This window comes from Neophocaena asiaeorientalis, unplaced genomic scaffold (genome assembly GCF_003031525.2).
Source record: "Neophocaena asiaeorientalis asiaeorientalis breed wild unplaced genomic scaffold, Neophocaena_asiaeorientalis_V1.1 scaffold72, whole genome shotgun sequence".
In the NCBI taxonomy this organism is placed as follows: domain Eukaryota; kingdom Metazoa; phylum Chordata; class Mammalia; order Artiodactyla; family Phocoenidae; genus Neophocaena; species Neophocaena asiaeorientalis.
In genome coordinates, this window is record NW_020185336.1 from 7,216,942 (window position 1) to 7,233,445 (window position 16,504).

At 42.5% G+C, this 16,504-nt stretch overlaps 1 protein-coding gene across 5 annotated transcripts in view; it reads right to left on the reverse strand.

The window, feature by feature from the left end:
* TANC1 (tetratricopeptide repeat, ankyrin repeat and coiled-coil containing 1) overlaps positions 1-16,504 on the reverse strand; it is a 230,376-nt gene that overhangs the window by 80,934 nt on the left and 132,938 nt on the right. For all 5 annotated transcript variants that reach the window (XM_024735882.1, XM_024735886.1, XM_024735887.1 and 2 more), the window contains one exon: positions 10,512-10,616. In XM_024735882.1, coding sequence (XP_024591650.1) covers positions 10,512-10,616 — 105 coding nt within the window. The remainder of the gene's footprint in view (positions 1-10,511; positions 10,617-16,504) is intronic.

Consider the following 16,504-nt stretch of genomic DNA (forward strand, 5'->3'; position numbering starts at 1 on the left):
AGGGCATGTTTGGATGCCCTAAGCCTGGTCATCCTGCTTGGTGCACTCAAGATAATTTTATTGTTGGACTTGACTTAAATGTTGAGCTGTAGATTAACCTTGTATCCAAAGCCTAAGGGAACTTAATTTTGGTGGACAAAATGATATTCACATCATTCTAACAGCTCTCTTACAGTTTTAAGTCAGCATCCATCAGGGAATGAAATAATGTATAAAGTTAACTGTGCCTACAAAAGTTAGAACTTAAGAACAACATACAACCCGGAATAGTCGTTCATCTTAATGTTTTGTTGTTTTTTGTTAATTGTCTAGGTACCTAGATCCATACATTCATGAACAATTTTCCCTGGATGTGGAAATCTACAGATAATAGGTCACAGAAAAATAAAATGAGGAAAGAACAAATTCGATATTACTTTTGAGCTACAACATCAACACCAAAGTTCAATGCTAACTTTGCCTTTTGTAAGGAACTACAGAAATCAACATAAGCAGAGCTGAGAAGACCATCTGTATTATACTTACCCACATTATCAGTTTTGCTAAGTCATGCTCCCAGGATGGCAGCTATAAGAGGAACTAGGCTGACTGTATCCTCAAGGAAGGAAAAGTACCCCACCCCTTGGCTTGCTCTCAAAAGCTCCCAATGTTTAGGGTGAGAAGAAGAGCTGTTTCCGAGCTTGAACAGTTTTCAGTTGCTCTAGAATACTGCAGAGATAAAATAACCAAGGCTTGATCGTTGTGGGTTAAAAGAGCCCTGATGTTTCTGGATCATTTGAGATAAACCCGTAACACGAAGGAGCAGTGGCCCCAAACCAATGACAGGGGTAAGGGAGCCACCCCAGGGCAGGTCAACCACACCCTCAAAGCCACTCTACAGAAGGTCCCTTCCCACCAGAGATCTCCAACCACATTTTGACTCTTAAGGTACGTGGGCACTGGGGAAAGGAAACCAGGAACCAAACCAAATCAGCATGACCCAGGCACACCCAAGGGCTGGACTACTTCAGGACAGGATCAGTGCCACCCTCCCTTGCCCCAAGGCTCAGGCAGGGCAGCTACTTTATCTTAGGTGTGGCAGCTGGACCAGAGGGAGAGAAGAACAGGATGCAGCTGGAAAGGGGAAGAAGTGGGTGAGGGGCCAGTACTCAGCACTTTCTCTACTCCACACCCCACTTTCTTTTCAAAACAATCTCTACACTGCTTCCCAATTGTGACCTGCCCCAGAATGTCTAGCTTCTGGTTCAACCTGAAACACTCTGGGGAGAGAGCCAAAAACTACTCCCAGTTGGCAGTTGCTGTCATGAAATTTACCCTGACTACAAACGGGGCCACAGCCAATGGCTCACTCTGAGACCCGCATCCTGTGTAGGTCCTGGGTGGGAGGGGGGCCGGAGGCAGCAGATTCACCCCAGATTGTCAAGGTTCTCATTAATAATAATTTTATATACGCATATCATTGTATATATATATATATATACACACACACACATACACATATGTGTGTGTGTGTATAAATTCAAAGACAACTAGTCATCTAAACTTCCCCCCTTCAGACAAGTTGGGGAGCAGTGGCCATTCCAGTCTCCTGAAGAGACAAGAGATGCCCAAATTCATCACTAACTTGTTCTCTTAACTGTTCAATCTGGTCTTTGTCGCTACCAACGTTCCACAAATCTACCCAGGTTTGGGAGGAATGAACAGACGTTCTTTATTGCAGTCTTGGCATCCATTAAGCCACTACAATTTTCTTTCTTCCAGAAGCTTCCCAACTGTCTTTTCATATTACTCTTTCTACTAAAATGTCATCCTAGTGACCTTCCCCTCAGAAGTCGCCTTTGGTCTGAATTCCTTAATCCACGTCAAGCTGTCTGCATCTTTCCTTCCCTAATGCACAGAGTGTGTCTCGCTGAACTTTTCATTCTGGCAGAAGGACCCCTGGGTGAAGTGTGACAGTGCCATTTTGGGGGAGATGAGTTGCCTGGGAACACACACGGATACACTCGACTGTGAAATGGAAATGTATTTGTCCTTCCATAGTCAATTACCAAATACTGAGATTTGAACAGTCAGATAGGATTTTCTTTGAGCTAATGATTCCAGAACGACTCCCAAACCAAAATTCAATGGGATACTCTAGACAGTCTATTTTCATTTGTGTAGTTAATATTAAATCACTCGTCAATAATGGGTGTACCTTACCCCACAGCAGCGGGATAAGGGCTGGAGAGAAAGACCTCATCTCTCAGCAATGCTTTAACATCTCATAGATTTAAATATCCAAAGAACTTATGATGACTGTAGCTGGAGGTGAGAGAGTATCTGGCCTCACACTCCCTAGGAATCCGTTAGGTAAGTAGAGAGCGATATTCCTCCCAATAATGTTCTCATGAAATCCTCGCTATTACGCCACTGTGGAATAATCACATGGAGAAAGGCAAAGGGAATTTCTTTGATCACTCCCTGCCTGGCTCTTTTTACCTATTCACACCTGTTAGATCACATCTGGGGTGCCAACATCCAGGTACGGTCCACAAGGTGACTGGCTCCATCCTAACTTCAAACCTATTTGTCCCCTTAATAACCATCCCCTCACCCTCCCCCGCTACAGGCTCAGAGGAAAAGACTTCCCCACACTAAAGCTATTCTGGATCTCTTACAGTGTGAGCCTCTCTAAACCTCAATTTCCTCATCAGGGAAGTGGCCATCACCTACTTCTTAAAGGTTGTGAAGCTCAGAACAAATGTGAGAAACATCTTATGAGCCGAATATCTTTGAGATAAAACACTGTACCAAAGTTGGTCATTATTTCTACCAATTTTAACACCAAGAGCCCACTTTCTCACTATTACTTCGTTTTCTGTTTTCATGGCTTCCTTTCTACATTTAATGTGCATATATTTCTCTTTCCGGAAAAAAAAAATAGTTTTCTGTTTAGAATTTTTCTGCCTTAATTTAACTTTGTCTGAACTCACTATTCCTTCAAGACAACAAATAATTTTCTGTTTTCATGGCTTCCTTTCTATATTTAATGTGCATATATTTCTCTTTCTGGAAAAATAATAGTTTTCTGTTTAGAATTTTTCTGCCTTAATTTAACTTTGTCTGAACTCACTATTCCTTCAAGACAACAAATCCCCTCCTGCTATCAAACTGTTCCAACTTGGCCCACACTTAACTGCTTTCATTTCCCATATAATCATTCTGCCTTCTTTAAAGCCAGACGCTATTAGAACCTTGGAAGTGCCTGGGGATTACCAGTAATAATGCCATCGAGAGAAGTCTTTTCTCCACTCTCAGTCTCCTCAGACTCAACAGAGCGCTGGGCACTGTTGATGACGCTTGGCTATTCACTAGCATGTAACCGTGAACCACTGACTTAATATCAGCTTCCGAGACAGTACTTCTGAATCAAGTCTGTTAAGTGAGACACAGCCTTGATTGATGTTAAATCCCTTCCTCTGCCTCTACCTGTCTAGGACCTGCTTCTTGCTAAACCTCTTGCCTTCCTTGCCTTCTACTCCACAAACATTTTCCTGTTTCTTTCTGCTTACTCCTTTCTCCTAAGGCATCGCCATTCCCTCCTCCTTCAATTTCCAAAAATACTATTTACGGAGGAGCATCGATCCATGAACCTGATCTGGTTCTGTCAATAACTGGTTTCTAGTCTGGAATACCAAAACGTAGTTATCATATAAGTTATCTTTAGGCTTTATCATCTCATGCATCCCATACTGAAATTGTTACCAAATCTTACCATTCCCTGTTTCAAAATGTTTCCTGAGTTCGCCTTTTTCTCTTCACTCACACTGACACTTTAAGTCCTCATCCTCTCCAGTCTAGATAACAGTCTGTGAATCAATCTTCTCACCTATTTTTATTTTCTCCCTCTCTTTTCCTTCCTCTAAGCCAGGGGTTCTCAAATTTTTTAGTATCAGAGGTCACCGTTAAAAATTAAGAACTCCAAAGAGCTTGGGCTTATATGGGTTATGTCTATTGATATTTAGCATGTTTGAAATTAAAACTAAGAATGTTAAAATCTATGTTAATCCATTTTAGGTTAATAAAAATTACACTAACAAATAATATTTTTAATAATAACCGTAATTTAAAAAGTTAAGAATGGCATTGTTTTACATTTTTGCAAATTCTTTTTAATGTCTGATTTAATAGAAGACAGTTGGATTCTAATGTCTACTTCTGCATTCAATCTGTTGTGATAGGTTCTATGGGTTGAAGCATGTGAAGAATTGTGGCTTTAGAGAGCAATGTATTGAATAGTTGGGAAAGGGAGGAACCTTTCCAGTTAATTACATATATTCTTCTTTGACACCTCCCCGATCTGACAAGTAGCAATTTCTTAAAGGTTAGTTCCAATGTTGATCTGAATCTGAATCAGTGAACTTTCTGTACTCTGTTACAGTAAAATCCAATGGTCTGTTTTATGCTTCAAATGGATTTTACCCATGCAAGATTTTGTAACATCAGCACTGGGTCATTTGGAAAATACTGGTTTTGCAGATCTTGCAAGTGTTGACACATTTTATTATACAACACCAAAATATCACATTCATTAACATCACCACAGATCTCAACAGAAAAGTCTTGGGAAGCCATCAAGCTCTTTGTGACAGATGCAAATTCCCCAAAACCTAATTTTCATTCGAAAGGTCAAATTGTATCATTGGCAACTAATCCCTGTCAGGATTTTTTGTTTGTTTGTTTGTTTTAATTGAAGTGAGGTGTTCATTTTGTTCCTTTTCGAGGAAACATATGTCAAATACCCAATTCTGAATAACCCTGATTTGTCAGTTGTACTTTCAAGTAAAAATGATGTTCTTTTTTCTTTTTTAAAGAAAGGCTAGTTCAGCTTGCAATTCAAACAATTACACAGGTGCTTTTCCTTGAGACAACCATCATACTTCAGCACACAGTGGACGTTGCTTCCTGTGGACTTACCATTTCATCACACAGAATATTAAAAAGATGGGTATTCAAGGGCCAAGACTTAAAATTCATTATTTTTAGGGCTTCATCAAGGACATTTTTCAGTGAATTATTATTTCTGCTGCAAGTGGGTGTTGGTAAAAAAAAAAAAAAAAAAAACAAAAACCCGCATGTAGCCCTAGAATAGCAGGAGCCCCTACTTTGACATGTATTAAGGCATCAGAAGTCTTACCAACAATTGCCCTTGCACCATCACTGCAATTGTCAATGCAAAAGAAATGGAAATATCTTAGTGTTATTATGCAAAGAGCTGTGACTTCACAGACCCTCTGCAAGGGTCTTAGGGATGCCTAGAAGTCCATGTCCCACTCCTGTAGAACCTTTAAGTCTTCAATTGTACTAAATTCTCCCTTCTCATAAAAATAATAAATAAAACCATAGTCGCAGACTCCCTGCACCCTACTAACTGATCTCTCATCTTCCCTTACTTGCTCAGCTTCTTAGGTGTAAAAGAGAGGTGGTTTATCCTCACCAATTCCATTTCCTTATCACATACCTACCACTTAAACTCATTCACCTTCACAAGTCTCCTAAAACAGCCCTATTAGGCACAGTAACTTTCTTTTCGTGCCCCATCTCCTCTTTTGATTTTCCTGTAAATTTTTGACCTTGGCAGACACTCTGCTCTGCAAGGAAGAAAGTGGCAACTGTCACATCAGACACTCAGAGGTTCCCCTGGATACTGTGTGGTCTTGTGGGTTCTTCTACCCTTTTGCTGGTGCTTCTTCCACCTTATTCACAGCTCAAGAATAAAATTCTAAAGGTTTTCAGGTCTCTTCTCTCAATGACCTTTTCCCTAGTGTAATGCGCCTAACCTCATCACGTTCCCTCTAAGTAAAAGGCTGCTCAATTTACCTCCTGAGCTCTTTCTTAAGCCCCAGTCTGATTTTTCCAATTGTTCATTGGACACTTTTGCCTAGATGTGCCCAGACCTCAAACTCAACATGCCTGAAACTGAACTCAAACCAAAATGGACAGGTCCCTCTCTCCTAGTGTCTGGTTAATGTAGTCTCAAAACCCTGATGTCATCATCTTTGTCTCTTACGGCTTCCAGATCCTTGCAATTCCTCAGGAATCTTCCTGTATCACTTTTTTCCTGATCCTGTTCTTTTTTTTTTTTTGCGGTACCCGGGCCTCTCACTACTGTGGCCTCTCCCGTTGCAGAGCACAGGCTCCGGACGCACAGGCTCAGCGGCCATGGCTCACGGGCCCAGCCGCTCCGCGGCATGTGGGATCTTCCCGGACCGGGGCACGAACCCGTGTCCCCTGCATCGGCAGGCGGACTCTCAACCACTGCGCCACCAGGGAAGCCCCTGTTCTAATTTGAGATCTTATTCTCTCACTTAACTACTGAAACCATTTTCTAACCATTCTCCCTGACTCTAGTCCCTTTCCTGCCCCCACTCCATCCTATACATTGCCGACAAGTGAATCAAGGCATAGTACTCCAAGCAAGTCTTTCCCGGCACAGCACTTCCATCTGCACCCGACTGGTCACACAGCTTGGATTAGTCAACACTACTCCCCCACCCCTGTACTACAGTTACTCTGTATATATAGGTCTTTAATCCCTGACCAGACTCTAAGGCTCCAAGAAAAAAGGACCTATGCTTGATAACCCATCTCAAATAGCATCCAACATAGTACTTTTCACAGCATAAGAATTTAATATTTATTCAAGGGAATGCAGAACGAATGGCTACTCTACCTCTAGTCTCTCCTCCACTACACACATACCAGGGATGTCCCCCTTCTGTACTTCCATCTAACTAAAACCTTATCCAACCATCGGTCAAGTGGTGCATCACCATGCCGAGAAGCTGAAAATTCAATTAGCAGGAGCGAGGTTACCTCTTGGGAAAGGAAGAGAAATGTGATCAGGAGGAAACACAGTCATGTTTTATTTCTTAAACTGAGTAGTGGGTACACAGGTGCCATATTCTTTACGCCTGTTTCATTCTCTACATCTTTTTGAGTGTTTAAAATAGTAATCAAAAACATAAGGCATCAATATTTACTTAAACATATATCTAAAAAAGATTCACTCCTCCCAGTAACGTAGTTCTGCATTTAATTATTCTGCTGTTTCATATGTGTTAGTTTTACTTGCTAACCACACTGCTAGAAAAAAATGTTTCGTCGTATTTTGAGACTTCACCAAGCAATGACTCATAAGACTAAAACTTTCTCACCCCTCCCCATCAAAGCTTGCTCAAGTAGCTAATGATAGACTGAAGCAAACCTAAACGGATTATGGTTGTCCCTAATTCCAAGAAACATAGCTGTGAATCCTATTATAATCTAATAACCCTCCCTAATTTATCTAGTTTTCTATTTTCCCTTAAGGCAGAGGTATTGTTTTGTGGGTGACATTTTCCCCTTAAACAATATGTTGGTTTAGCAATAGGAAGCTTATTTGTGAAGAACTTACTCTGTATGACACATAGCTTATGAGGATCATTTGACAGGAAAAGGGGGATTGTATTTTGTTTGAGGACCTCACTAAGTCACTCTTTTTGTCAGAGTAGAAAGTGCTGGTTTTTCCAAAATATTTTAAAATACTGAATAAAGTAGAATCTCTTTCCATAAAGATGTTTCCAGGTTAATGTAAACTTTAATAAACAGGTTCTTTGCTTATAATAAAAATGTTCACCTGCCCGTATCATATATCCCACGACCCAGATGGCTAAAATCAGCCGATTACACATAAATACAACTGCTTATAAGTTAATGGATAAATTCAAAGTGCTCATTGGTTTTGTTTTACTTTGATTTAAATTTCAGAGAGCTAAGAGTCAAGAATTTATGGAGCAACACAACCATAAAGTGAGGCAGCTTAGTCTGGAAAGGGTATTTCAGATATCTAGGAATAACTTGATATTTCACGAGTCTATGGGAAATTTCAAAAGCATTTCATGAGGGGCTGTCGTCAATAGTTTGTTGGTCTGGGGATTACTGAAATGCTATTATTGACAGAATCCAGAAAAGTGTCTTAGAGACTTTTTAAAAATGCCCAAAGGAAATATGGAAAGTATAAACCCAAATTTTAAATTAAAACTTAAGTAATGCTGCTACTATGAAACCCTAGAAATTAGGATTTAGTCCATCATGCATGCATCTGTACACGCTTGGGTTAATACTCAAACTCAATTCGTTTTTAGTTTGCTCCAGCCTCGCCTTTAGATTCAGTGACCTGGACATAAAATTCGTACTTTAATATGGCAAACTTAATTAACCCCATTGAAATGTAAAGGATGCCGTGGGGATTACAAAACACACCATCGTTTACTAATCATCAAGTTAAATTTTGTTAGGCAACCACCTCTTCATCAACCAACAGATAACTCTCCTGGGGCTTCCACCGGCTTCGTGGCTAGCCACAAAAGACCATGTGCCCAACAAAAACAAAACAACAACAACAAAAAAAAGACCATGTGCCCGCAAGCATGAACTACGCCCCTTTCCCGACGCCCAAGAAAGGGGAAATGTATCCTGCTTCTCAATTCCAGGTGAAACTTCTGGAAACTCCTGGTGTGTATTTGCAGCCCGGGTATGTCATAATTTCAGTCCCCATGGAGACTGATGATGCTGAATCCAGGAGTTAGGGTCTCGAGAGTAAGCCCCTCTGTAAGCAGACTGCAGGCTACACAACAATATCAATCACGCTGCTTGAATTTAGCTCAGCTGGCAGCCAAGCATAAGAATACCTCCTCCCCAAGAAAGCCAATCCTGCCTTGGGCAAGGGCAGAAAAGTTGACAGTGGGAACTCTTTTCTAACCTCTTTTCTTTGCCCAATAAAAATCCCAAATTTGTCCTCATTCTCACCCCAGGGGGAGCCCTAAACTCTAGACAGGATGTCAACAAGACTCCTGGCCACCGAGGAAGGCGTCACATAATGGAGTTCACACCAGCCAAATGGCAGGGGCGTAACCAACCAGGACTCCAAAGGCAGGTGGGGATGAGGGCAAGGGGGGGCAGGCTTATTCTGAAATGGGCAGACAGCTCAGTAAATTCAGACTATCGATACTCACTTCAGAGGAACAGGTTTTCACTTTCTTTCTGACACCCAGAATAGAAATGAGCGAGAAGATTGACCCACAGACACCTTGCACACGTGAATTCACAACTAGGAGGGTCCTCATGTCTGCAGGGTTTCCGGCTATCCTGACCAGACAGCACTGTGGACCCTCGCCCCTCTACACCACCACACACCTGGTGCCCTGCCCCTCCTCAGCACAGATCCTAGTGGGAACCTCTTACCTAAACCAAACGGCTGGGTGCCTGGACAGAAGGAAAAAGGGTGGCACTTCTCATGCCAAGATGCAGGCAACAGCATCTCCTCCCCGCGCAGAATGCTCAGCTCCTGGTCCCATCTCGACCCCCGCCCACCCCAAACTCCTCTTCTTGATTTTCATCTCCTACCAACCCCTCACACTCGGCTCATTTTTAGCTTTATTTTCACCACCACCACTGCCACCCCACTCCACGTTCCTACCATGCCCTACACTTCGTACCCACTCCCTCCTATGCCTCAGCAGAAACATGAAATGCACATACAGTGGTAGAACATAAAGAAGCTATACCCGTCTCCACCCACAATTAGGGAGAGGAGGATGCCACGTCTTCCAAGGTGGAAATATGGGTGAGTTTTCTCTTTCAGCATTACTACATAAACCTGTGTCCATATTGGGGGTACAACAGGCTTCTCTACATATGCCAGGATTCTTAACCATGTGTTTCTGCAGGAAAACAGGATGTATGTTCAAAACACATAAATTAAAGACCTTAGAGTTGTGAGTTGTGGACACAACCCCCCACCCCAGAGAAAGAAACAAACAGGTACATTCTGGAATCGATTAAAAAAAATAAAGAACTATTAATACATCTACGAAATGCTAGAGTATGTAACGTCTGTTACACGTATTTCCAGATACAGGGAAAAAAGCAAAATATAAAGTGTCTTCATGAAAAGTTTCAATCAATTTGGATATTTTTTTTTGCCTCTACTTCAACATTTTCTGAAGAAAAACTTTTGATGTTTAAAAAAAAATAAGCAGCTTTCAAAAGCTACCAAATGCTTTTAAGAAAGCTAGTTATTATAAGCTTTGTCTAGCTACAGTTTCAGCTTTTCAGCCAAAGCCTGCTGTTGAATATTCTAAAACGATGGAGCACTAAAAAACAAAACAAAACAAAATCTTGGAAGCAGTCTACTGGTTCGCTTTTCATGTCCCCCCCGAACCAGGAAGGTCAAAATTGACAGGAAGTTAAGTCTCAACCTGTAAACAACGCATATGCACCCACTCAACTATTCCTACACTGTGTACATAATCCCAAGAATTTATATTAACTAAACAGATCTCTGTAACTGCCCAAGGAAAACCACCTCCCAGATACATTCAGTTCAGCAAAGCATTCCTGCAAGAGGCACTCAAGTTTTCATTCAGAAGTGGAGTGTCATGGTGTAAAATCTTTAGGGGGGAAAATCATTGAAAACATATTCTTACCATTTCCACTGGGCTCTGTTGGCTTGGGCACGTCTCGGAACGGGATTATGACTGTATCTCCAGGCACTCTGGGGCTTTCCACATACTTGGGCTTCCTGACGGGACCTGCAGTGAGAAAGATCTGAGTGTGGCTAATTTTTTCCAGCTGCAAACAAAGCTTCAGAATGTACAGTGTGTGTCCTCACCAGGACCCAGATAGGCCTAAAGGAAGAGCCAGCCCCTTCCCCTCCCTTGAACACACACACAGTCATTTCAGTACAGATGTAAGAACGGCCAGTCTGGGCTGCCAAAGAAAGGGCTGTAAGCCCAGCTTGGAGAACATAAACTCTGACAAAAACAAAAGCTGCTCTTTTGCTGTGCAGTCTCTACAGCCGTCTTTGGTGTATGTCACGTAAGTGATTTTGACATGTCGAGACCTGGATGGCTCATGGCGAAGGGTTTTTTATTTGGAATTTTTCTCTAACTGGGACCAAGACGATCAGGTTGCTGGTATCTCCAAAGTCAGGAGGCAAGGATTACAAACAGCCAGGCTATAACATCAATATGCTCTGCGTGGCCACAGACCGCAGGCATTTTATCAGCCTGGTGACGCAAAGCAATTGTGTGGGGCAGGGAAGCCGGCTGGTTTCTTGGTAGCTGACACGGCTACCTTCGGAAAGGCAGAACAGGCAGTCCGGCATACGATTCGGGGACACAAGAGAGCCTGAGAATCATCTCTCTCACTTCCCCTTCATCCCCAACTTATCATCAGAAAATCTGGAATTCTGAATTAGAACGAATGGAAACCTCACACGTTGCTGGTGGCAAAGCACACACGCAGCCGCTTTGGAAAACAGCTGGGTGGTTCCCCAGAAGTCTACACATACAGAGTTATCATACGGCCCAACAAATCCACTTCTATGTAAATGTATGTTCAGACAAAAATCTGTACATGAATGCTTGTAGCAGCATTATTCATAACAGCCAAACGTCCATCAACTGACAACAAAATGTGATATATTCATACAATGTAACATTACTGGGCAATAAAAAGAAATGAAGTACTTATTCATGCTATAACATGGACAAAGCCTGAAAATATTTTGATAAGTAACAGAAGCCAGGGACTTCCCTGGCGGTCCAGTAGCTAAGACTCCGTGCTTCCAATGCAGGGGACGCGGGTTCGATCACTGGTCAGGAGGGAACTGAGATCCCACGTGCCACGCGTTGCAGCCAAAAAAAAAAAATAAAGTAAAAAATTAAGTAAAAGGAGCCAGTCCCCAAAGACCACATGTTATAAGACTCCATTCATATGGAATGTCCAGAACAGGCAAATTTATGGAAACAAGTATGAATGGTCGCCAGGGACTGGAGGATGTGCGGGCTTGTGGGGTGATGATGGCTAAGGGGTCTGCGGTGATAAAAATGGTCTAAAATTAGGTTGTGGTGACGGGTGCAAAAACTTGTGAATATACTAAAAACTGCTGTAGTGGTACACTTCAAATGAGTGAACTGTACGGTATGTGAATCACATCTAAATAAAGCTGCTTAAAAAAAAAAAAAAGACTGCCTATTCTGTCTGGTCCTTTCAAACATCCCATTACATTTTGGTCCAGAATCATCCACTTGACTCTTATTTTCCTTGGCTGTCTTATACTTAAAGTGTGATTTTAACAATGCCACAGAGACAGGCAACATTTCACATCAGTAAGAGAAAGGGTGGAGGCAGAGTGCCAGACAGTGGTTCACAGATCTCCCTCCTGCTCAACCCTGAGCCACAGCCCTGCCCCTCCCAGGTCCTCAGCTCCACCACTGCACACTGAAGGGGTAAGTCAGGTGGATTCTGATTATCCTTCTGTGTCAAACATGTTATGCATCCGAGAAATTCTATTCAGAATGTGGTTTACGGTGACAGTGCTGCCACCTAAAGGTTCACTGCAAAAGCATCTACACTACTATAAAAACGCTGTAATAATTCCCAGCCAGTTATAATGCACCACACCTGAAAACAGGCTGCCTTATCAAAGAAGCTTATAGGGCTTGACAGATAGGGGTATTATTTCAGACTTCAGAAATCATGGTTCTAAAATGGTTAATGTAGTATTTAACCATATGGCTGTCTTCATAATTGATTTAACCCTGTCAGAAAGGGAATGTTTTGAAAGGTTAAAGTGGAATGGGGTGGGGGGGGGGGGGGGGGAGAGAAGGAAAAAAAATGGTTTGGGGGGGGGGGCGGGGAGAGAAGGAAAATTAAGTGGAAAATGTAAGCTATACAACAGTACACAAAATACACTTCAGATTTCATCAAAAATACACACTTATCCATATATAAATATGCATGAAGGGAAAGACTGGGGGGGCGAGGGGAAACAAAGATATTTGCTGTGAAGGAGACAGCAACTTGGAAGAAGAGCCTGAACAGGGCAGGCAGAAATGGACAAATACGAGAACCGTTCCACACTCTTGGTTCCCAACCTACTCCCTATGGTAAAAGAGATCAAGGGCACCTTTTTCTCATCATCTGCTCTCCTCCATTTAAAGAACTCAAGGGAGCTAATAAAGCCTTTTATTACTATCGTCCAGTGATTCACATTGCCCCAACCAGCAACCATGCACCACTCATGAAGTACCTGTAAGATTCTGTTCACCTTAACTCCTCAGGGTAGAGTAATAACCCATCTAAATAGATCTACTTCCAGCCAATCTACCTACACCACACATCCTTCAAAGATGTTCTCTAACGATAAGCACTCTCTTCAAATGTGGGCTATTTCACATGGATGTACAGCTGTTGTTAGGAATGGTTAGAATGTGAACCTCAACGTCACCCAGAGCCTTCAGAGAGCATCTATGCCCATCTGTTTGTCTGTAACTGTGTTCTACTGAGGCCAACCCCTCACTGTAAACAAAATACTCAACACTAAGGAGACGGTGTTAAGAGCAGAGCCTCTAGAATGGATAAAGAAGATGTGGTACATACACACAATGGAATATTACTCAGCCATAAAAAAGAACAAACTAATGCCATTTGCATACATGGATGCCCTGGATGCCATGTATTACATGGTCCACATGGATGGACCTAGAGATTGTCATACTGAGTGAAGTCAGACAGAAAAAGACAAATATCACAATATTGCTTATATGTGGAATCTAAAAAATGGTACAAATGAACTTATTTACAAAACAGAAATAGAGTCACAGATGTAGAAAACAAACTTGTGGTTACCAAGAGGTAAGGGGGCGAGGGATAAATTGGGAGATTGGGATTGACATACACACACTACTATACATAAAACAGATAATAAGAACCTACAGTATAGCACAGGGAACTCCACTCAGTGCTCTGTAATGACCCATATGGGAAAAGAATCTAAGAAAGAGTGGATATATGTGTATGTATAACTGACTCACTTTGCTGCACATACAGAAGAAACTAACACAACATTGTAACTATACAATGTTGTATACAACTATACTCCAATAAAAATTAATTTAAAAACAAAAAGAGTGGAGCCTCTAGACCTGGGCAGACCTAGGTTCAAATACGGTCTCCCTCCCTCTCCAGTTCGGACCTCAGTACATCCCAGAGCTAAATGATGAATGAGGGAGAGTTCAGCTCTAAGGGGAAAATCCTGAAAGCAGAGGGCAGGTCTCTCAGGTTCCCATACTTGGCACAGTGCCTGGCATAGCGACCTGTGAGGCTGGAGACAAAAGGAGACCTAGAATGTAACAAAGTAAATACAACTGTATTCACTGACCACACAAGGCTAAGCACTTACATATATTAAGTCATTCGATCCTAATAACTTTGGGAGAGAAGCACTATCTCCCCCATTTTTAGGTCAGGAAGCTGAGGCTCAAATCAGTGCAACAATTTGCTCATGGCCCACACATGGCAAAGCAGGAATTCAAATGGTTTCGTGGTCTGTGCAGGTTTGAAGCCCATGTACTGAATCACCATTCAGCACTTATCCAACTAGGAAATCTACATTAAACAGGCAATCCTAGAAAAGGCCAGGGCAGTGGAACCTTCCAACACCAAATCCACAGGTCTTGGCTATACATTCAGCAAATCTTTTATTCATGCCCACTTGTCTCTGATCTCCCCTTTTACTAAGAGTTGAAATATTATGAAGTGAATATAAACCACTGCTCTCCAACATGATCCTTTTATTTAAATTGCTTTTCACAAACAGCTGAACCTCAAATGCTATAAAACCAGATAAATTTGTAACTACAGAGGTTTTCTTCTTTCCCCCTCAATCGCTCGTTAGAGACTCTTTGGGCACTTTCCATTAAACACAGCAGATGAACGCTCATTTGCCCTCACTCCCTTTCAAAACACCATTAAAGCTGCAGTAAAGGGATTTAGGAGAGACCAGTGGGAAAAGAAGACAACCACAGGCAAGAAACCAAACTTCTGAAAGTGGAAACAGACTGCCGAGGAGCATGGATGAAACACAGCAGAAGAGGTTAGGGCTGGGGGTCGGGGGAGGAAGGGCTCAGCCTCCCAGACAGCAGACACCTCTGAAGGCAGGGGTGTGGCAGGGCTGAACGCAGGACCATGGGTTGGAAATCTATTGAAGGGAGAGTAAGACCCATAGAACCCCTTCCCAAACCAGGAAGCATTCCCTCCTTCATCCTGGAAGCAGAGCTTTTCCCCTGGAAAGGCTGAATTCCAAGACCGTGGAGATTCAACAGCTAAATTCTTGAGTGCTACACTATAACACTGGGCTTAAGAAAAATTCTCCATGTGGACTGGTGGGCCCCAGATGCATCTCTCCACACCCCCTGCCCCAGCTGTGAGAATGCATACAGCAAGCCTGCACACCAAGCAGGAAGAGATTAGAGGATTCCTCCCTGGGACGAGAAACAGTTGGGGACAAGCCCTCAAAGAAATGGTGGATCCCTGACCAATCACGCTACCGTAAAGCCTGCCCTACACACACACACACACACACACCCCAACCCTACCTTTCAATCAGCTTTTTAGTACCTTGTACTCACTTACAAACTAAAATTATCACTCAAGGAAAGACCCTACCCTAAAAGAAAACAACAATAACAGGTTAAAACGGAAACCCTGAGGAATCAGGGTTAATAGGAGGTACACCCTCCAGAAAGAGAAGAGCTACTGTTTCTACTACATAGGGGGCCCTATAACAAGGGCCTTCAGGGTCTAGTGAGGTGATCAGCTGACCAGACAACCGAGGCCACACCACTTAAGACCCATTGTAATCACTGATCTTACACTAAACTATTAAACCACAATGACACTGAGTTCTGTGCCACTGAAATGAAAAACTCCTTCTAAATGCAGTGGCCAAATTCTTTATCAACAGAGATCAAAACTGAAAAATCCATCCCCCTAACACCACCCTTACTCAGGGGAAACTACTGCCCAGCACCTTTCTACACACAGCTTTTTGTTTACAATGAAATGCTCAACATTCCCAAGAATAAATTACCTCAAATAACTTCCCCTCTTTATGTAAACCAAGCACCCTCAGGTTAATCCCCCCAAATTAACCAGAATCCAATACTACAATAATAATTACCCAGAAAGCAGGGTATGCGGGCTCCTAACTGTTTAAGGCAAGAGGCTCTTAAAACCAAGACTGTCAGGTATTAGCTTGAAAACGCGCTCATCCAGAAGCCAATATGCTTCCTTGTCCCACCGGCCTTGCCACCCAGTCACTCCTGGGGACCCAAGACACTGGTATAAAGCACTTTTCAAGCTTAACTGGGCATGAGGATGCCATGGGGGCCTTGTCAAGATGCAGACTTTGATGCACTTATCAGGTATAGTCAGGACCATGGGCCATACTTTGGTAGCAAAGGTATCAAGTATGCAGAGCACAGGTCACCACAGGCGGGACCTCTAAGGAAGACCACCCTTCCGGCAGGGTCTGAGCAGGGTCTAGGGCTGTGGATGGGGCACCAACTTGCCCAGTTTACAAGGTTTAAGATAAACGGGGATTGTTCTTGACCATAAATTACACTCAGTTCAT